The sequence below is a fragment of the Cyphomyrmex costatus genome, unplaced genomic scaffold, assembly GCF_001594065.2.
Source record: "Cyphomyrmex costatus isolate MS0001 unplaced genomic scaffold, Ccosl1.0 scaffold111, whole genome shotgun sequence".
Classification (NCBI taxonomy): Eukaryota; Metazoa; Arthropoda; class Insecta; order Hymenoptera; family Formicidae; genus Cyphomyrmex; species Cyphomyrmex costatus.
The window spans coordinates 193,349-215,508 of NW_017275075.1; the positions used below are offsets into that span (position 1 = coordinate 193,349).

A 22,160-nucleotide genomic window follows, 5' to 3' on the forward strand; every position below is an offset into this window, starting at 1 on the left:
TATTTAATTATAAAGTTTCTTTTAAAAGCATAAAAATATATATCTAATAAATTTTTTTTCTTCTTTAATTATTACGATTTAATAAATGTAGGAACATGTATACAAGAAATTCAATGAGATAAGTTAATTCCTTATTCTGATGATAATCCGTTCGATCATTTCGAAGCTTTCTTTTGCGGGAAATCCAACATGTATCGTTCTTCTATCAGCGGATTAAATATTCCCGTCCTTAATTAACGAAGTATTTAAAGAAGATTCGAGGAATCTTCGGGAACTTTAAGAACGTAGACTAATTATTGACTTTCCTTCCACTCTCTTAATTGCGAACACAATTTGCGGAGTTGTATCTGCGCGAGGATTCACGCAGTAGCTCTGTATTTTATCGTAGAGTAAAAGTTCTAACAATAAGTGTATAATACTATCGACTAATAAACATACTTCAAATCAAAATGTAATATGCTTTATAATTTTTGCAATTGCTTACAAAATGGCAATATTATTTTTGTTTAAGTAGAAGTAGAATAATTAGACATTAAGAAGAGCTTAAAACAAGGATTGAAATGTTTATATTTTGTTTTATTAAACAAACATACATTTTTATGTACACTAAGAACTTGTGGTTCTAAAAGGCTTCTTTATTATTAGTTTTAGTTTATCTATAATTTAGTTTCTTTTTCCGTATAATATACTTATAGAAGTGACAGAGAGGCATGAAAGAAGTTTTAAAAGAGGAAAATAAATATACGCAGATAGAACACTCGTACTCTACAGCGATTATTTGATTTATATAAATGGAATTTTTAATTTTTATTATTAATAGAGTTTTAAAAGTTACGTTGACAGAGCCTCATATTTGAGATCAAATTGACGCTGGTGATAGTCGACGCCAGAAATTTATTATAACTCTTTAATAGAGTAACGATATTGGTAATACCAAAATTAAATTAAGTTTATAAATAAAATATATTCCTTGGATGTTTCTGTTAGCAGTGACATTCGATATGATTTTTACATGATATGGAAATATAAAGTGCTTTTGCACAATATACATATACGTGTGCAATTTTTATTAAATATTTTCCATAAATTACTGCAATATGTTTGGATGTTTCGCGCGCAATTCATAGATGATTCGGAATGTTGGCCGCTAGGTTTTTTTAACTGAAAATTTGTAATATGCAACAATTATTTAATGACTTTTGTATATTATTTGTAAATTATTTTATCAATATAAGCTTATTAATAAATTCAACTATAATTATTGTAAAGGAATCATATTAAAAATATAAACATATCGCTCCATCATCTCTCAATACTATATAAGTACGAGTGTTTTACAAAGATATATTGACCATACTATTGAATATTTTATTTCTTTACAAGATTTTATTTCTTTAATAAGATATTTTTTTTATCCTATATTCATTTTATTAATTATTAGAAATATTTGATTTATACAGACTCGAAGGACAATCCTGTAAGATTACACGGTTAAGATTTCATTGTTTTACGAAAAAAATCGATTATCTTTTGCAAAATTTTAATGATAATTATTTATATTTAATTAATTATATGTATTTAATTTTAATACTTTGAAGGACATAAAGATGCATATTGATATATACTTGTCGACTTATACATATTTGCTAAAAATGTAGTATATCTTCATAATTTTCTTACGGTTATTCGCAAAAATTACATTTATATTGACTGCTGCTCATTGTTACCTACATTTCAGTGCAGCAACTCCGATTCAAAGGTACTTATGGTACAAATGTTCCGCTTTCGTCCGTGTTTCTTCTCGGCAGTAATGCAGTGTTTACGCTCGTTGTAAATTTGCTCTCCCTCGTTAAGGTGCGAGCTGAAACAGGGGAAAAAAAGTGCTGCGGAAACCGTCCGTGGCGGTAATAACGGTAAAGGTAACGTCTCTGTTCCATCTCGCGAAACTGTGTTTAAATGACGTAAGAGTGAATAACATGCCGTACACACAAATACACGATTGCTCCGTTTGGCCAAGAAATCATCGGGATACTGAGGCGAACTGTTAAGTCGTGGAAAAGCACGCAACGTGTTCGCAGTTACTATCAACGAGAGAATTATCTGTCAAATCTTCGTACTCGCTGATCGCGATCGTTAGTATAACGACGGCTATCTGCGACGAATAGCTGATCGATGTTGGATGACATAAGACGGATATATCGAATTTCATTAACTTGCTAAGTCACGTGTGATCCTTGTTCTTAATTAACGCGTAATAAAAGAGGTCGGTTTGCTGCGGAAATAGGAACCTACTTTTCGATATCGGTTTTTGTAAGTTCACAGTAGAACTCTATCGTAAAACTTTGTGCCTTCTCGTTGGCCGGAACTCGTCTCAGGTTTCATACGAGATTTCGTTCTTTTGTTGTGACTTCGATATTCTCCTTTTTGTAGGTGATTACATATGACTCGAGAAAACGTTAACACTTTGTCGTATGAAAGTTATGTCAGACTATCGGCTTTCGTTTCTTGTTGGATGGTTGAATTGCTTGATTTTCTTCGCCGGTTCGACGGTCGTCCACGAGAACGCAACAGAAGTCGATGTCGCGCCCAGAATCTTGTCGCGACCTGAGAGATACCTGATTTTTCCTCAAGGTAGTAATTTTCAGGTAAATATATTTATATAAAAGGTCCAATAAATAAGAAAGAGTGCCAAATATGATCAAAGCTAGATTATAGTGCCTGATAATATTTCTGTGTAAATTTTAAATACCTTTTAGTTGTATAACTAAATGTAACTCGCCATTTGTTGTAATAATATCACAAATTAAATTAATCATTAATTTAACATTGTAAAGAACTTATTGCGAAAAAAATATATTATTTTAGCCACATTATTATAAGATATCAATATCTATCTTCAGTCGCATTTGACGCTTTTTTCGTTATTTGATTAATTTATATAGCAGTCTTGTTTAATTTATTATTGTATATATTTAAATAAATTTAAATAACGCTATATTTTAATTGTGTATATTTAAATAACACTAGAAAAAGGGCAGTTTAATATTTATAACCCTTTTCAATAATTCAAGAATTTGTCCAATAAATCTCCGTTATTATTTATAAAATGTTTCTAATTTAAGTTTCACAATATATATAATGTACTAAAACAATTCTTGCAATTAGAATTAATATTTCAGAACATTTTCCCACAATATCGGGCGTTCTTTAAGCCGTTTTAAGCAAGATTGGAGATCTACAGAAAATCAAACAGTCATCACGTAAATTCGGCCAAGTACTTCGCAAACGTTTTGTATACTTTAGAAATTTTATTGCCTCCCCCAGATTTCGGTACACGGATAAAGTAGAAAAGTAAAGCGCCGCTCGTGCCGCCTGCAGTCTGCGAAATTTACGCGGAAAACTGAATTTGCACGTGGATGTTCCGTGTATTTTCCAGTTAGTGTATTGTCTGACTATCGGAGCGTACGGCCGAGACGGTGATTTGGTGCTGGGACTGACAGCCGCCTTAGCCTGGGAACTTCCGAATAAGGTCGACTCAAAGATATCGAATTTGCTTCACCGTAGAAGCCGGAGCGTCGTATATCCGAAAATGGAGGCTTTCTTGCAATCGTGAGTGTCGTGCCGTTATTTCGCATTTTTCAACCGATTTTTCCCTCGATCTTTCAGCATGTATTCGAGTTGACGAGAAGCATATCGCGGTTGAATGCGTCTAAAACAGTTTCAAACATCAAAACAATCCTCGTCGATCGCATGAAAATGTAAACGCGAAGAGACGCGCCTTATCTGTCATTATCGAACCATTAGACATCAATAATGGAAATTTGTGCATCGAAACGATGCGAATCAATGTGATAAGTATATCGGTTAGAAAAGCGATTTAATTTTATGGTGAATGTAATTTGCGACACACACAACTCTGACAACGCCCGCATTCTTGGCGCTTTATGCGACTCGCGGCGCGCGGTTGTTACGCATTATGAGGACGTAATTACTTTTAAGTGCGAACGGAATTGTTTCGAGCGTAATTGTTTTCGTGTAGCAGAAGCTCTGTCGAGCTTGGTCGTCAAAGTTTATGCTTTTAAATTAAACTTCATTGGCAGCACCGGCCTCGACGGCAGATCCTGCGTGATGAGGGCACTCTGCGAAGCAGGCCAGCGAGATCCTGCCCAGATAGGCACGGGATCCTTCATCCAAGAGCTCCTTCATGCAATTTTTACGTAAGTAAAGACTCCGATTTCCTTTAAAAGCATCAAGTTCGTTCCCTTCGAAAACTCCCGCTATGTACGCTTATTTCCCTCGAACTTTAACTTTAGTTAGCTACCATTTTCATTAATTGAAAAAATGAAAAGAAAGTCCGATTGATCGGGCAATAAGACTTCGAATTATTAAAGATGTTTTGGCTGTACAAACTAAAAATCAGTAAAAAAGTCAATATATCAGTCAAAACATTTTCTTGCAAACGCGTCCCGAAATTAAAATTATAAAAAACAAAATTATTTCGTTTTTAATGCTTTATGCAGCGTAATTATTATATTTTGCTGCAGTTACAGCTAGGTTAATAACGTTTATACAGTAGAGTAAATAAATAAATCCAAATTAACTTTTGCATAATAATATTCGCTAGAATTTTATTAATATACATATATTTAAAAAATTAGGTTTAAATTATAATGCTATTTCTAGATAAGATTTCTAGATAAAAACAGAGAGAAAAGTTAAATAATTTTCAAAATTTAAATCAGTAAGAGAATTGTGCTCAAATCTCACACGGGATACTCAGACATAGGTATAAGTAATAGAACAATCTATGAAATTTTTATATTTTAACAATGTTTTAAGTGACATATACATCCTTAAATCAAATTCCAACCGTCACTCAGCAACGTGCGATTCTGTTAGCAGATTGCCAAAAGATGGTGCCAGATTCGAGCGGTCGGAGGATCGCGCTTACGATCGCGCATACGAAACGAGCGGAGACTGCGAACGGCTGTACCCCACGTGTCGGCACTCCATTTATGACGTGGACTTTTGAAGCTGCGGCAGAAGTTGCGACAGAACCTCTCACCGCGTCGTCCTACAAAACTACAGAGTGTAAATCTGATGGGGAACTTGCGGCAAACTTTTTCTGGCAGCCGTCCTATTCCGCGGCGATTTTTCCGCCTGATGTTACGGTGGCTGACGGTGGCTTTGCGCGTCGTTTCGCGACGCATTGGACTGACGACTGATAAAACGGTCGATCTGTCGTATTGTTGGTTTATCGTTATTACGAACGTTTATTCAAACGCCTATCAAATGCGATTTTGTCGTTCTTTATTGAAAGAGAACAGACACGCTGCTACACGGAGAGATAAGTTTGCGTAACGTGTCAAAATTTAAGTTTGTATATCTGTCGTTTTATCGAAGATTATTTACACAAGCTTATCGTGTTAATTAAGTTATATTAATAATATTATTTTATTTATTTTTATTACGTAACATTTACAGCTACACTACATTAATATTTACAAGTAACATGTGACAATAATAACAATATTATTGCGTAAATTGGTTTATGATCGGTCGAGATAAAAAATTTCACATAATACATATGCATGAAGCTATTAATAATATGAAATATATAGTCAATAGTCTATCCGCTTTCCTTACATTGCACACTCTAATGATATTTTCACGAATATCGCATTATTAATCGAGTTCGCAAGTATGTCCTGTATTTACATAATTTTGGATAACAATATAACATTTTTTGTCAGCCACTGTGCATGTTGGAGGGCTATATATTGAAGGGGGCAATAAACGATTATTTTAAATCAACGAATCCGAGATTAAATTCAGAAAGTTTGGCGCGAGGCTCTCGATCCATGAATATTCTATATCGGTCATTACATTACTTCCGCAACGTGTAATTCATTTCGGCGCGGTTTCGAATAATTTCACGACGTTTTGCATTAATAAAATGGTCGCCGGGCTCTCGTCGATTTATGGTTCATTTCTGTAGAGTGCTCCGACGAAGCGTCCGACGGTTGATTCCCGCCCCCCTTCTCCCCCCCTTTTTTTTCCTTTTCATTGGAAATAAAATATGCCAAATATACTTTCGTGGTGTAACGAACGTCTAATCGATATGCATTCAGTGAACATTTTGCATCTCCTCATGCGGGCGCTCCATAGTTTGCCACTTGTCAGTGTTTGTTGCGCACGAACGCGACGAACTAGTCGCAACTATAAGCACATAACTGTATTTACTTGATGAAATTCTGCCACGTAACTGCAAGCTTGTTTATTAACGATGTTGAACAAGGTAGCCCGGCGGCCACTTGACGTAATACTTTAACCAACAACCGGAAAATCCTGAGATAATGACTCGGTGCCTGTCATAACATATAATATATGATATATACCACGTAAAAGCGTTATTGTCGTCATCATGTAAAGCGGGTATTCTCCGGTATGAAATTTTGTATTGCAACTCGACTACAGCAGATAGTATTTCCAGCATTATATTACATTTGGGCGTGCATCCCGCTTTTGTTGCATACTGCTCGATGTAATTTCATGATATTCATTATAATATATTCGGCCTAAATTAGATTGCTGGTATGCATCTGATTCGATAATATGCCACGCGCTCAGTTTAGTGCTGTAGTTATTTTGACCGGAAATTTATCCCGAAGATAATTAAATTATTACGGCAACGTTTGCTGTGAGGTCTAAAAACGTATGAGGATCGTTAATAATGTGTACATAGTTAATATTATGTATATATTATCTGCGGAATGTTGGATATTTGTTATGCGAGTAAATTGAAGAAAACTTGCGGTGCTCTATCAGCCTTCTGCAATAAATTAAAATATCGTTTAGAAAATACGTATTGCGTTTTATCAACTATAATTCGAATCAGGTTATTGTACTTAATCAGTTTATAATTTACTTTAATGTAATCGATAACCAATTAAAATGTTAATTTGATAATTATTCTTGTAATTTGTTTAATACACTAATTATATTATCGTATATTGTGCAGATAATAATGTCAGGCAATTGTGATTTAAATATGAAAGAGACAGTCTTGCTAGGCTTGAAGAAATACAATAAAAAGGAAAAAACAGTTGAAGTGAAATAAATAAATAAAACAGAAGCAAACAAATATAACAAAATATTTACATTATTGTTACATTTATTTGCAATGTTCTATTATATATTTATTTCTTTCACTTCAATCGTTTTTTTTAGTCAATATATTATAGTCAAGATATATGTATTCTCTCTCTCGACTTATCATACAATTGTTTAAATTAATTTACGAAACAATATTTATGAAAAATATATTTTAAGTTTACTTATATTACTAATTATATTATTTATCCAACAGATAGTCCTGCTAGACTGAAAAAAATGCAAAACGGAATAAAACTATTGATGAAGTTGCGAATATAAACTTAATAGGATACATTTGCGTATTACATGAAAAATGTTTGAAGTATTAACAAAATATGTATTTTTAAGTTCAAATGTTCTTAATTGTATCATGTAGTTGCTCAATTTACGGAACAACGTTTTTATGCAAAATACTCTAAGTTTTCTTAAATTTGTCTATTTTTCTTGAAGGAATAAAGAACAGAGTCAAATTATTCTCCATTTACTCATCGTTAGACCAATAATAAAGTACCGTTGCTTTTCGACATAGACGCGAATACAGTTCGTTAGCGTTTGTTCTCGAGAACAAGTAGCGGTTACGCATTCGCGCCAATTCTATCGTTAAGACTAACACTTTAGCTCCGCCTTATGGAACACGAAATTTTTGTACCGCGATGCTGATTAATCATCTCCATCATTTTATTCTGCTCGGCGTTTTTGTGCGTCGTTTCGAAGGATCGACAGCGTCGTCAATGACGTTTCCGAACGACTCGTTAGTAAGATCTGGGAGAGATGTTGGAACCAAGTATCTGGTGTTTCCTCAAGGCAGCAACGTTCAGGTAAGATAACTTTTATTCTACACAACGACGAATATATTTTAATAAGGAAACACTCAGCTCTCTCGCGGAAACGACGATTACTGTCCTCTTCGTGTCAAGTTTCCATTTGCGATGCATAAACTTTGAAAATGTAGAGGAGTGTAAACGCACCTGTTACACTCGTTTTCGAGACCGGGGGTCCGTTATTAAAATGAAATTATATAATCTTCATGCTTTCTCGTGTTTTTGTGCGAAACGCGGCAGACAGGTCGATACGAGCTTGTGGAAGTTTAGTTTGCGCAAAGTTGTATATTATAGCGCAACATAAACTCTCTCGATACAGTTTAGCTTAGAAAGTTCCATATGCTAAATGAAACGGAACTCCCTTTATCCTTAACGTTTGAAAAGACTCTAATAAGCGAAGTAACATAGAGTAATAACGAACTTTGTTAAAAGGAAAGAATATTGATCCGTATATAATTAGTATATAATTAGTTTGAAATTAATATGTAAAGTATGTTGCTGCCGAATTAAAACACGCGCCCTCTGAATTGCAAATATTAAAATAATTTGTAATTTGAATGAGGATAAATAATTAATATACTTTACAAAAGTATATATTAATTAATCAATAATGAATAGTCTCTTTCTCTCTTCCTTTTTTGACAATTAAAAACAAATATTACTTATTATTTGCAATCTAAGAGCTTACATTACTGACTTGACATTAACTTCTACTTGTCCACTATTATTACGCAGCTCGTCTACTGTCTAACCATGAGCACATATTCAAAGCCCCAAGGAATGTTTACCATTGGTATTACCGCCGGGCTTGCGTGGGAACTACCCTACAGAAATACTGTGCTGTACGGGAAGCCAGCTGAGGTTTATCATCGTCGGAGCAGAAGAGAGCTGTACCATAAAGCGGAGCTAATGCTAAGAACGTGAGTAAGAAAGGCGGACAAAGGCGAGGAAGCCAGAGAGAAGGGTTTCCTCTTCTCATTCCGTATAAATTACCGACAAACGCGCCACTTGTACACCGAAAAAAATCTCGTGAATTATTTTAATAGTGGGGAAACGATGTAGTAACTTATCATCGGACACAACGAAGAAAAATATGAATCACTATTGCAACGATTACGACATACTTCGTCATTCGGCAGGAAAATTGAATATTTCATCATTTTATTTCGCCTCTGAATCTATTTCATTCTCCTCTGCTGATCAGATTTATCCTCCTCCCCGAGTGGAAGGTCCTCTGATGGAAAAATGGTAATTCTATCGAATACGAACGAAGGGTGAGACTTATCGTGAGATTTTTGTTTCAACGACTTGTCGGGCAAGTTCGCTGCTTCTCGGTTCACGAAGGAAAATAGACGCGAGCTATTATTGGAAAGCTGCCTTCTCATCTGCGTCACGGAAAATGTTTCTGTTTTTCAAAGCGAAACGTCTCTCGTTTAGAGGCGGATTCGATTCGGAGGAAAAATAATAACGCGTCGGAAGTTTAAAATGGGTAGTCATCCGGCAACCATCAACGTAACCGACGTTTCCTTCGCGCAAATTTAAAAATGGACCCTCGTAAACCTCTGCGTGCGTGACTGTAATAAACGTTACACTTGGGGTCCAAATAATTTCGATGAGACACGTGGGACGAATTCGTATTTCACGGCCGATGAAGCGACAGGGAAACGCTCTTAAACGGTGGTTCGAGCGGCGAACGGATTAAACTGTGTGCTTTCATCGCTCGAGGCCGGAAAATGGTTCCGAAGAAACGACGATGACTCAGGTATAACCGACGACACATAATGCCGTAAAACCACGCTTACTCGGCCGTCCCAGTGTTTCCAGTGTTTCACCGGACATTGTTCGAGTGCTTACGGGCACATTAAGCGTGCGGATTAAGAGGCTTCTCGCAATGATCGCAAAGTTCCGTGTTTCGAGCACCGGCTATTCTGCGTGGCGGATATGAGACCGAAAACAGCCGGGAATCACGCGATGAGCGGTCGACATGGAGATCCCTTTTGCTCTTCTAATGCGGAATTACTCGTGACGTGTAAAAAAAATTAATTAAAGCGTTCTTGTACAGCGATGATACGAAATCACAATCGTGGATGATTGTTTAATCATCGAATCGGTAAAGAATAATCGTCGATACGCACTTTCATAGAATGCTTATAATAGAAATAATTTGTTCCTCTTCGGAAACCCGAGAATTGTTAGGAACACAATTATATCGTAGATTGAACTGATTGATAATTCTATTTAAATTGGTAACATGTATTTTGATGTAATTTCTGACTTAATCAGATTTTTGACGTTGCAAGCGTTTTTACTACGCTTCGCCGCGTATCAAATAAATTTAGTTGTTACTATATAACCGTGACTAATACTATATGATATACGAGTGGAAACATTGAGTCTGAAATGAAAAAAATCAATCGAAACGATCTGAATCGTTTCGGTTTCGCAACTAGCGAGAAGAAATAAGGGAGAATCGCTTTTCCGCCTCGCTCAATATCAGCGGTGTCTATAATACAATAGAACAGTGTAAGCCTTAAGTTACATAGAAATTGATCAATTACATTCGATTATTTTTTTCATGTTTGACTGTAATTGGTCAATTTCCTACGGTTTAAAGCTTACTATTCTTGAGCCGATATTCGTAATCTCAAAATACAGTAGGTGTAGTAAGCTTTAAGTCTCAAGAACTCGATCAATCCGTTGAACGTGAAAGGAATAATCGACTATAATTGGTCAATTTCGTAAAGCTGAAAGGCTTACTACGTCTATTGTGTTTCGGAACAAATCGTTCTTATTTCAAGATCGTCTTAAGCAACGTCTTAGAATGTCAATAATATTGTGATTGGTTTCTGACATTATAATACTATATTTATAATAAGATGATGATCTTAAATATATAAGAATCAGCTACGAATATTGAATGGCCGAAGAGAGACACTGCGTTTATAGAAATTCTTAAGTAAGATCAGGGAATGGAAGTAACTCTCGTTATTTGTATTGAAATTATAGTTATAAGTTATATTTTTCGTAACTTTACTAGTAACTGCGTAACTTGTTTGGTAACTGTAATTATAATGAATTTCTTTTAAAAATCGATAACTACAATAACTGTAACTCGTTAATTTTTCTAGTTGAATAACACTGAAACTTGTCACTTAAAACAAAAAAAAACAAACTTTCCATTCCCTGAGTAAGATGTATATATATTGGCAACCGTCCACACAGAACTTGCAGAAATGCAATATTTGTAACGTTTGCAATATTACTGTAATATTACTGGAACGTAACAATTTGCTGCAATATTCCTGGAATAATTCGTATTGTGTGGACGTTTACAAAACGTTTGATCCGTTATAGTTCGCCATTCAGAACGCTTAAGATATAACGAAATAGATACGCGTGTAAGATAGAATGAGATTAGATAAAATGAAATGCTTAGATATCTATTTCATTCTATCTTAAGCGTTGGTCTGCCATATTCAGGATATTTCAATGTTCAATTTCTTACTTAAGGCTCTTCAATGATCTTTATCTCGCGACACCGTCGAACGCGTATTTCAATGGAAAGATATGAGTCGTGGTTGTTTGATGCATGACTGTATCTAAAAAAAATTACGCAGAAGAATGCCACGTATACGTGCCGTTACGACGTTTTATTTCGCGTCACGCTGGATAGCCAAGCTCTCGTTGGAATTGCACGGTTTTGTGCCCGAGACATCTTAACACGTCTTCGTCGAGTAATCCACGGAAGTAAAAGGGATCGTTATTCATTTTGATTACGTGAGATTGTCGCTTCATCTGTTATCCGGTCCAAAGTGGAGATCGGCGCTAACAAAACACGTGCAAATACAGAAGTTGTAAGAAGAGTTCTCTGTCTTTTCCTTTTTATTTCTATTCGCTGTTTATCTTTCTTTCTGTTCAGAACTCTGTCGAAATCGCCGAATATAACAAATTCTAAATCTGACGTCAATATATCGTCACATTTCATCAATATTATTATGACCCAGCCAACCAAAATTCGCAACGAGATCCAGTTTGGCGAACTTCGGTAATTCGGATATTAAGGAATCAATCTAGATGATTTGTCCTGTCAAATTTAGGACACAAAACAGCACTCCTAGTTCGTCGATCACGTACGTGACGGAGAAATTCCCTTCTCTATACATAAATCAAACCCTGTTGCTTAACTGGATCGGGGACCATCGAATAGACACATATCCCAAGTTCGCCACAGCGGCAACCCTCAATTGAGATATATTTTCCCGCCAACTGCAGACGCGCGTACACACCAGTAAAGTTTCAGTTAAGAGTCGAATTGTGGGGTTAATCCGGGGATGACAGAAGCGGCGGTTACTCTGATTTAAATTGCGCAGAGCTGTAGCGTAATTGCCGGTATTTGCTCGGCATAGAAGAGAGTATACGGACCGAAGGAGACTACGATGCTCGGTTGTTTAGCAGATGTGCGGCGAGAAACGAGGAGGAACTCATTGTAAACCATCCCCGGGTCCACAGCGCTCGATTTCGTGCTCGGTAATATCAACACTCGACCCCCTCCCCTTTAACCTCCGGTATTATCGCGGACTTAATGAATGAACCGCTGGCTCTTGGCGAGCTCGACAACGATAACGAGGATGATAATGATAAACGATCTCTGTTCCTGCTATTCCGAATCTTTGTCGTCCCGTCATATCTCATCTTCTGTCCTTCGTGAAGCCAGGGGAAGGACGGCAAGGCCTGCGTCCTTAAAGCAATCTGCAAGGCTGCCGGGCGTAGGCGCGAAGACGTCGGGAAGGGAAGCTTTCTCGAGGAAACCCTACACGTTATATTCACGTAAGAATCAAATTAACCCTCTAACAATAAGATTTTTTGAAGAGTGTATCTGGTTAAGTAAGATCGGATCTGACTCAATGCTCTGTTTTGCTCATTTTTCATCTAATAAAAAATGGAAAAATAATATAATATATGATATATGAATATATTATAATAACATATAACAAGAGTAAATATAATAATATGAAACTTCTTCTTCTATCTCTTTGATGAAAAAAAACACATAAGTGAAAAAAGTCAAATTCGATCAAAGCGGATGGTAATGCTTATAATGATGTTTTTGAATGAATCCTACAATTTTCAGCAAAAGAATACAATAAAGTTTAACTTACTGACCTAAATTCAAAAAGCGCCAATACGGTTTTGCTTTCCAATCTTATTATTGTTTAACTTACTGACTTTAAACATCCAAAAAGAATAATTAATTATAAAGTGAAATTTCCGGTAATCCTATATTCTAAGCAAAATTTAGACACTTTTAGAAAAAGTATTTCTTTTTCAATACAGTAAACTATTCATCAGAAATATGGATATTATTTTAACAGTTTTTTCTTCTTGTATTATAAAGCGTATATTTACTTAAAGCGAAGTGTCCCCTTAAAGGAAATGCATATTAGGAACAGCAAGACTTTAACTACAGATGTAATACAAAATTACTCTAATTGGAAGAACATTTTGTGTTTAAAATATTTTCTGCTTAATTTCGGAGGATTCCTTTTGAGGCCGTATACATATGAGAATAAAATCCTCTAAGATTTAACGGATTCCGCTAATATGAAAATTAATTTTTTCTTCTTGATTGAATAATTGTAGTAAAACAAAAATGCTTCGACTGACAAAGTTGTAGAGTCACATTTGGCCTTATCATTAAAGAGTTAAATTAGATTTGGATGTCGTATTTTCTTCTTAGATTTTTCACTTTGCTGTATCATGAAAACTAATTGAAATCTCAGACGTATATGATAGATGTTAAGTAAAGTAACAAATTAATGATTGCAGTCTGCCTGGAGGATGGTACGACATCGATCCGATGACGGAGTATGAGCGAGCGTATCACTTGAATGAGAATTGCGACGAGATGCACGCCAAGTGTCCAGATGTCTTTTGAATTGCTGTAATCAAGCATGATCGTCTTACGCAGGCACGAAACGAGCAGTCATCATGAAGAACTGTCTGCACTTTTCCCAGCCTTTCAGATTACTGCAGCGCCAGAATTACACAAATGAGTTAAGATGTATACAAGCAAATTATAATACAATAGATGTTAAAGTGCTACTCTATCTTAAACAGGATAAAGTTTGCAAAAGTAATTAAAATTATAGTAAGAAATTAATAAAACAATTTTTTGTGCAATTCTATTATAACTTATTCAAATATAAAAATATGAAATGCTTAATTAACAGAATATTTTTTTGTAACTGTCAATAATTATGAAATTAACAACGTTAATTGTAATTTTACGTAGTTATATGTGAAATTATTAATAACCAATGTATCGAAAAATGATGAAATGACGAAAAGATAGAACTAACGCATAAGGTAATAATTTGAATTTGTATAAACGACTATTTATTATTTCAAAATATATGTTAAAAAGATCCATCATGAATTAATCTACTACCGTGAATTAATCTATTGGATCTGTCTCTTTCTGTTTGCAAAGTTACAAGCGGTGACCTCTTAAGATTGAAGCATTCCAAGCAGCTGTCACGCGGTCCTTTTAGTCGAGAAGAAAGGAGGCAAAATATCGCGGTGTAAAAGTAAATGATAGTAACCGTAGCTACGTGATGAGATCGACAACTATGTCGACAACAGTGACGTCAACAATTCAAATTATGCAGTCGACATCATTCTTGGAATTTCCTCGTAACTACCAAATTGCTTGAATTACAACAGAACTTTCAGCGCAAAGAGGAAAGAGAAAGAGAGACAAACGGGGAGAGAGAGAGAGAGAGAGAGAGAGAGAGAGGGACTCTTCAAAATATAAATTACTGTATACAAATTATTCACTTGTTAACAAATATTTTCTAATAATAGCAATGTAATTGTAACATTATATTTTTCCTGAACGACTGTTAACTGTTAGATTTTATAAATACAGTGAACAAGGAAATTTTATTCCTCGATATAATTTGAAATAGACGTTTGTGCTCCAGAACTATTGATGCTAATTATTTTCTCAAAGCCATTACCTTTGAAACAACGAGTGTTAATTACAAATATCTTGTGCAATCATACGAAAAGCCTATAATCGACGTGAAGTTTCGGATAGATTTCACCGCAGTGATATAACGCGACGTCAGTGCCAACATTCCGGCTGGGAGGCTTCAACTTCGGGGGATTACGATTTCGCGAATTGACGACAACTCGCGCTAATGACACACGATGTAAACTCGGCAACCGCAGCTGACATTCTCAAGAGAGAAATTGCATTACAGCTTACCATCACCGTACGTGCAAACACGATGTAATGCAATCGTCGTAATGTTACACACGGCGATGCAACGCTCGATGGCATGTCTCGGTGCTGCGGAAGTGAACACCGCGTGAGCGACGCGCCCGTGTATCATTCCGCGGGTATGCAACCTATTATTGTAAACTGAACAGACAAGACCGCGTCTACTGGTTTCCTTAATGACGAAATGAGACTGATTACGCGAAGTGGACTTCGGAACAGCGTAAGGAGTTGCGTACTCCAGGAAATAGACCACAAGCAGGATAAATGCGTCTCGCAACGCGAATCCAAGAGATGTTCCAGGAGTTTAGAGCACTGAGGACCCACGAAAGCCTGTCGCGAGAGTCCATAAATCTATTACTTCCCTTATTACGATGGCGATTCTCTCCGCGTTACGTAACAGTGGCGATTAACCAGAAATCCCGAGGAAAATCGCTCGATTTTAAGTGCCGGATAAATCACGCGGTTCCCCGCGCAGAGTGGCCGAGTGGAACCGGCAGCGCGTCGCTGGATAAGAAAAAAAAATAAAAAATAAAAAGGAAAAAGAACGAATTGAAGCGGAGAGGATCGAGGAGATCCGAAAGCCCAAAATGAAATTACCTCGCAGATGGAAGCTGCGAAGATGGTCAGAGAGCACTCGGATTCTTGGGATTGGATAAAACAGGCAGCCGTTCCTGAATATATTTCGCCAGATTTACGAAATTTAAAGGCTCTCTCGCTAGTGAGCTGGTAGCTGCGGTAAGGGCGGCGGGAGGGAGGAAGGGAGGGAGGGAGGGAAAACGGAGAGCCGATGAACCTCTCATAAAGAACAGCCGAGCTTTCCGTGAGATTTTTCAAGATTAGCATGGAAAAGCCGGGGGACTCCGCAATGGGGGACAGCTTGTCAGATTTTAATGGCCTGCGAGAGATCCAGAGAATTAATGAGCTCTCTCTTTCTCTCTCCGACGAGAAAACGACCGGAAATTCGCACCGATTCTGTCATTAAATAACTTTATTTGTGAAGAAACTTTTGCGCAATTATAATGAAACACAGACGCAAATTACGCCGCCTTCGCGTTTATCGAAACATCCCGCTATCCGTTTTTCAATACAATTTTTTTTTCTCGTCTCTGCATTAATTGCTTAAGTCGTTAGAATATTCTCTTTTACACTGAAACATATTTTACAAGTGCTTCGTGTATACACACAGCGGAATATTAAAACTTGACGAGGGACTGAAATTTATTCTGCGCATTGCCACCGGAAAGATATCTTACCGCGACATAAAATATGTCAGAGCAAAACGTATATGTAGTACACGTATGAGATAGGGACACATACCTTATCATAACAGTATAAGTAGTTCTGTATGCGAGCTTGCGTATACGACTGCAAAATTACAAAAAATTTAACTCGCGTTTATAACGTATACGTGACTTATGTATTAGGTTACAATTTTACCTCCGTGAAATAGATAGCGCGCCCCATTTGCGGTCGATTTTCCCATATGTGTAGAATATATGTAAAAGTTATAGATACAACAAAGAGGTGACTCGATTACAGAGCTGCAATTAATGGCGTTTAATATGTTCGCTCTGTGAATCTCGTATCTTATCATGTGCAGTGAAATTTTTATATAATGATGAAATATTGTGCAATACAATTAAATAAAACTACGCATCTTCATAAGTAACATAATTAAAGCACATTTTTTATTTATTATTGTACATTATTATTAATAGTTACGTATATCGTACAAAATGTTATACTCGATAAGAGTTTTACATAGCAGTTTTGAAACATTTGTTACCAAACTAATACATCTATAATATATTATAATTTTGTATTTGACAAATATAATTGTTACGTAACACTACACTGTTAGACATGTTTTGATATTTTGATTAAAATAATCAGAATAACGGTAACTCAATCCTTTGAAAATAACAAAAATAGCATTTTAAGTAGAACTTTTTTGTTATTTTTACCTTCTGAATATATTCAAATGTAAATCAATCCATTTCTGTCATTAATTTCAAAATAGAAAACATTATCATATACACTTAATAAATAAGGAACAAATTTCCAAATGCATTTTGTCCAAAACTTAATTTTTTGTATTAGAAATAGTATAGCGTTCAGTGAAAAACTCATATTTTAAGCTGCTCTACGATGTTTTGAAAGCATTTTTTCACCATCAATTTATGTGCTGAAAAACACATAATCTAGACATTCGAAGTACGTTATGTCTTTCAATTCAGAAACAAACAAGATGCATTTATTAGAAATAGTTACATTATTAGAAATATAACATAGTAACATTATTAGAAATAGTTTAGCAATTTTTAATATTTTATATCTTATTAATTGGCAAATTGTTATTTTCTGTAAGGTGAATGGTTTTTTTCTCGTTTTTTTGAAAATTTGTTATACAACGCATTTTAAAAATCTGCTCTCCATTTATATAATAATAAATTAAATTTGAAGGAAATTTTTAATCCATTTTTTTTTTTAGTTAAATTGTTTAACTCTATTATTTTAATAAATTAATATTGGAATAATGGCGATCTGAAAAATTATTAAAAATAATTCAAATTGGTATAATTTGACGCGAATTTAATAGCATGTATTATATTACATTTGTATTGCGTATATTTATTGAACTTGATTTGAAATTATAGATGTTATGTTGCTTTTGATTGATGTCGACTGAACTGTGATAACACCGATCTCTATCAGATTGTTCTTGAAAAAACTTTAAAAAATTTGAAATAACCACCATGGCAATCACAGATGACCATGGTGTCAACGTGTTAAATTTCGACTTAAATTTTCGTCCGTCGATGAAAATCGTTTCTCGTTAAAGCCGATGTGATAATTCACGGCGCAAACACGGGATCGGCGGCTGAATCGCTGAACGGTAACTTTGCATTTGTCAACCCGTGGCGAGTTGCTTCTCGTGTGCGCACAAGTGCAATATTTCGATGTAACCGCGAAGGATGTTCCTGGGTTCTCTGAAAATGGTCTCCGTCCCGTGACCTCCCGGGAGGGCTGGACCGAGGCCGTGCGAAGCGAAAGGGGAAATCGCGATTTTGCCCGGATAATTCCGAGAAATGAGAGCCCCGTGGCTCGTCCTGATTCTCACTGTGATTCTGGATCCGTTGTTGCTCCTGGGGGAGGCGGTATGTCACCGTAATGACACCAACTTAAGTGCCGCTGGCCAAAGGTCAGGAGAGACTCTGTCCAGACGGAGACGGGAGCTTACTTTTCCAAAGGGAAGCGCTTTCGTGGTGAGTCAGATGGCTGGATGTTCACAACGGGCGGTAGGGGTCATCTTTTGTTACGCTAGACTTTTATGAGAGTGTCATCGCTCGCCCTGCGGAGGTCGAAATCGGTTAAATCAGTTAGACGAATGGGGGCTCCTCATTTTACCGCGATAACTATGCTTTTATGAGAAATCATCCCGAAGGCGGATACGTTCTATTAAAATCGCATTTATTCGTACAAAAAGTGAAATATGCGTTTCTTTTGTTTCCATTGCTTTATTCATTGAAATGATTTATTAGCGAATATAAAGAACTATCTCGTTGTGTTATAACTACCCATCAATAAATAAAACTATAATTACCATTTAAGAAAAAGAAAGTTTTTGTCTCTTCAGAAATATTTTCCTACGTAATGCTTTTTTATTTTTTAAAGTGCTTTCGCTGATTCTTAGAAAAAAATTATAGTTTTATTATTATATATTAAATGCATATGGAATTGCCTGTTCAGATGACCTTAACCCTTCTAAAGGCTATTCAACTTAATGAACCTAGAAACTGGAACTTAGATCTAGAATTCGATATGATATGGCCTATACCTAGTCAGAAAGATTTGAAGAAGGTTACAATTAAGAGACCCTCTAAACTAAAACGACGACATAGGCGCGAACTCTATGCTAATTTGGAATTAGCGTTAGACAGGTAAAAAGAATTTTTTTGTTTTATTTAAATTGTATTTTACACGATTAAACTAAGATTTTTTAAAAATTATTGAAATATAATTTTTAATGAATTGCACATGAAAATAATACTTTCTTTTATTAAATTACTTTGTAAGTTTGAAATCAAAGCATACATATATGTGATATTTAAGATAAAAAAGAAGAGAGAGATGTTTACTGTAATCATTTCATAAATATATTATAATGTTGATTTTATAATTAAATTTTATTGGACATTTATTAAATATTATGGACATATTTTTATGTTATAAATATATAATATCCCAGGCATTTCTCTCTCCCAGAAATTTTATGTTGGCTTTTGTATGAAGATTAAACCAATTAACATTGATTGTTATTCATTTTAGTCGAAACTTACCAGGACGATTATGCATTCTGCGCACAATTTGCGAGGCGGAAACGGTACTAAGTCCCCAAGGATTTTCAATTATCGAAGATGCTATACGAATTATTTTAAGGTAAATTATATTCTCAGCATGTCTTGAGATAAGTCGATATTTATGAATTTGAGATTAGCACTATACACAGTCAATCAAATGACTTTAACTTTAAATTTGCATTGTAATGAATTTAAGATTGATTAAAATGTCATATTGTTAAAATGAAGGAACTTTTAAGATGAGAAATTAGAAATGTTTTATGTTTTAGAAATTTTGAAGATGCTGATGATTACGACTGCTACGATGTCGCGTATCGAACAAAAAGTGACTGTGAGGTTGTTTATCCTTGTCCATTTCCACTCTTGAAATTATTGTTATATAATTTATATACAGAAGGAACGTGAGAGATAGCCAATTAAAAAGTCAGACAATAATAAAACTGTGTATAAATTGTATAACGTAATTCATTAGATTTCATATTTAATTAGCGTAGTTTTTTGTTGTAGGCAAAAAATCTGTGATATTTCCAACATTATTACGCGAATAAATACCTAAAATGTACACATCAAAAGTCATCGATAAAATACAATGAAATAAAGTAAAAATCTATAATATAAAGAATGAATATTTCAATCCATGTACATATATTCCCATGTAATTTTTATTCTAGATTCCCCAAAGGTATTAATGGCAGAAATAATTTTATCAAATTACATAATGTACAAATACTTGTCGCTAGAAACTATTTTCCAAAATGCGTAAATTTTCGGGATATTTTCTCTTTTGTGGCGTAATAAGCCGCAATTCTGATCAAGCGAATATTTCAATTGAAAATTTCAAATTATATTACACATAAAGTACATTTATCATTAAACTAGTGTAATTAAGCGAACAACGCTTATTATTAGTTCACAAATACACGTAAAATAATAGAATTGGTTTCATATTTGAAATTATTTTCTCGATATGCTTTTATTGATGGCCTTATTATTTCGAATGCATATTGCGACTAGTAGTCGCGTCGAGAGAGAGTATATAACTTTCCTCCCTTCATAGAGATAAATAAGTTTCTGTTTCAGTACTTGTAATTAATTAGTCTAATAGTTCCATGCGTTTCTATGTCAAAACTAACAAATCCAAATTGCATCTAAAACAAATCTGACAGAGTTATAATTTGTGAAACATAAATAATGAAATTAACTCTATCCGAATTTATACATTTTTAAATAACATAACATTTTATTAAAAATATGTATATATATACAATATATAATATGTGCAAATATAAACTTTTTAGTAACTTACTAAAAATGATTTTTAAAAAATAGATTCTACTTCAAATTTAACGTTTTTTTTTAAAAATAATTTAGAAGAATTTGTAACTTTGTTTTAGTTTAGATCTTTACCCTAATATAGTATTACCTAAAAAATTATACTCCAAACTGTAAATAATCTTATTTCTACCCAACGATAAGAACTTTCTTTTTTCTAAAACGTGAAGTTTCCAAAATATGTTTGCAATTTATCGCATAAATGATGTCAGAAGATCAGTGAAAATGAGAGCACAGTAATCAGAAAAAATCTTGTAACAGTAATGACAAACGTTCTCAAATTACAGACTACAGAATATGAAAGTACATGTATACGTATATACGAAGAAAGGTACTCGACACACTCACGCGTAGACAATACAACCGGAAAAACGTTAATCGCACTAATAGTGGCGGTAATATTTTACGCTCGCACCCAGTTACGTGTTTCGGCTCTTGAGCCGTTAATCGTTTGCTAAATAAAGCCAGAGGAACGGGAAGCCCGTGCGCAGCTGGACGTTAATGAATTCGACAATGCTCCACGCTCGCCTAACTGCAATAATAACGGTCGTTCCGGGACGGACTGTGGAATGGACCAGGAGATCATTCACCGGGTAACTCTCGTGGACGAGCACCGCAGGAGATCAAAATAAGTGAGCAGGTAAGCCCGAGGATATCCGCTTAATTCGACTACCGGTCGGTCGGTCGGTATGAAATAAAACAGCTCGTTTTTCCATTCCATTTTCGTTTGGGTCCGCGGACGCAGAGATTCCGAATATTGACCGGAATAATTGGCTGCAAACGTATCTGTCGAATTCGCGTATGATCGAATAGGGCTTGCGGGAGTCTCGTGAATTTACATACCGATATTTAACATACAGGGGATATTTTTGTACGCGACGTTTTTTTCAAATTGTGATCGCCGTTTACAAAGCGCGTCGATTCTCGTGAAAGTGGGAAAGAGAAGTACAATGTATTCGGCAAAATATGTATTGGTCTCAATTGTAACCATTAATTGTGATTGAATGGAATTAATTAGAACAATTTAATATACTGTTATTAGTATTTAAAATCCTTATTTAATATGTAAAATCTATCCTTTTATTCATCGTTTTATCGAGCCGATTCGATAAAAACGGCTTGATATCATTTTGCTTTAATGAATTTGCAGATGAAGTACGTCAGGCGTAACGAAAGAAGTGACGTTTCCGATATTGTAGTCGCATG

The 22,160-nt window shown here is 35.1% G+C and overlaps 3 protein-coding genes across 3 annotated transcripts; all 3 read left to right on the plus strand.

Annotated features, from left to right (window-relative positions):
* Window positions 1-2,480: 2,480 nt before the first annotated feature.
* Window positions 2,481-5,032, plus strand: LOC108776260 (uncharacterized). The gene is made up of 4 exons (XM_018542820.1): window positions 2,481-2,645; window positions 3,437-3,609; window positions 4,101-4,217; window positions 4,903-5,032. The coding sequence occupies exons 1-4, from the start codon at window positions 2,481-2,483 to the stop codon at window positions 5,030-5,032; spliced, it is 585 nt and encodes a 194-aa protein (XP_018398322.1).
* A 2,854-nt stretch (window positions 5,033-7,886) lies between these two features.
* LOC108776268 (uncharacterized) lies at window positions 7,887-13,911 on the plus strand. Its single transcript, XM_018542832.1, has 4 exons — window positions 7,887-7,973; window positions 8,712-8,896; window positions 12,687-12,803; window positions 13,803-13,911. Exons 1-4 carry the CDS (start codon window positions 7,887-7,889, stop codon window positions 13,909-13,911), a joined length of 498 nt encoding a protein of 165 aa, XP_018398334.1.
* Window positions 13,912-18,350: 4,439 nt separating this feature from the next.
* LOC108776277 (uncharacterized) lies at window positions 18,351-20,027 on the plus strand. Its single transcript, XM_018542845.1, has 4 exons — window positions 18,351-18,527; window positions 19,012-19,202; window positions 19,591-19,701; window positions 19,892-20,027. The coding sequence occupies exons 1-4, from the start codon at window positions 18,351-18,353 to the stop codon at window positions 20,025-20,027; spliced, it is 615 nt and encodes a 204-aa protein (XP_018398347.1).
* Window positions 20,028-22,160: the final 2,133 nt, after the last annotated feature.

What these genes read in the sequence shown, in the direction of transcription:
- LOC108776268 (XM_018542832.1), top strand. Translation starts at nt 7,887, where the DNA reads ATGACGTTTCCGAACGACTCGTTAGTAAGATCTGGGAGAGATGTTGGA. An exon ending in GCGGAGCTAATGCTAAGAAC is followed by an intron (nt 8,897 to 12,686) that starts GTGAGTAAGAAA and finishes TCCTTCGTGAAG; the next exon opens with CCAGGGGAAGGACGGCAAGG. An exon ending in ACCCTACACGTTATATTCAC is followed by an intron (nt 12,804 to 13,802) that starts GTAAGAATCAAA and finishes TAATGATTGCAG; the next exon opens with TCTGCCTGGAGGATGGTACG.
- LOC108776260 (XM_018542820.1), top strand. Translation starts at nt 2,481, where the DNA reads ATGTCAGACTATCGGCTTTCGTTTCTTGTTGGATGGTTGAATTGCTTG. An exon ending in CTCAAGGTAGTAATTTTCAG is followed by an intron (nt 2,646 to 3,436) that starts GTAAATATATTT and finishes TGTATTTTCCAG; the next exon opens with TTAGTGTATTGTCTGACTAT. An exon ending in ATGGAGGCTTTCTTGCAATC is followed by an intron (nt 3,610 to 4,100) that starts GTGAGTGTCGTG and finishes CTTCATTGGCAG; the next exon opens with CACCGGCCTCGACGGCAGAT.
- LOC108776277 (XM_018542845.1), top strand. Translation starts at nt 18,351, where the DNA reads ATGAGAGCCCCGTGGCTCGTCCTGATTCTCACTGTGATTCTGGATCCG. An exon ending in TTGGAATTAGCGTTAGACAG is followed by an intron (nt 19,203 to 19,590) that starts GTAAAAAGAATT and finishes TATTCATTTTAG; the next exon opens with TCGAAACTTACCAGGACGAT. An exon ending in GCTATACGAATTATTTTAAG is followed by an intron (nt 19,702 to 19,891) that starts GTAAATTATATT and finishes TTTATGTTTTAG; the next exon opens with AAATTTTGAAGATGCTGATG.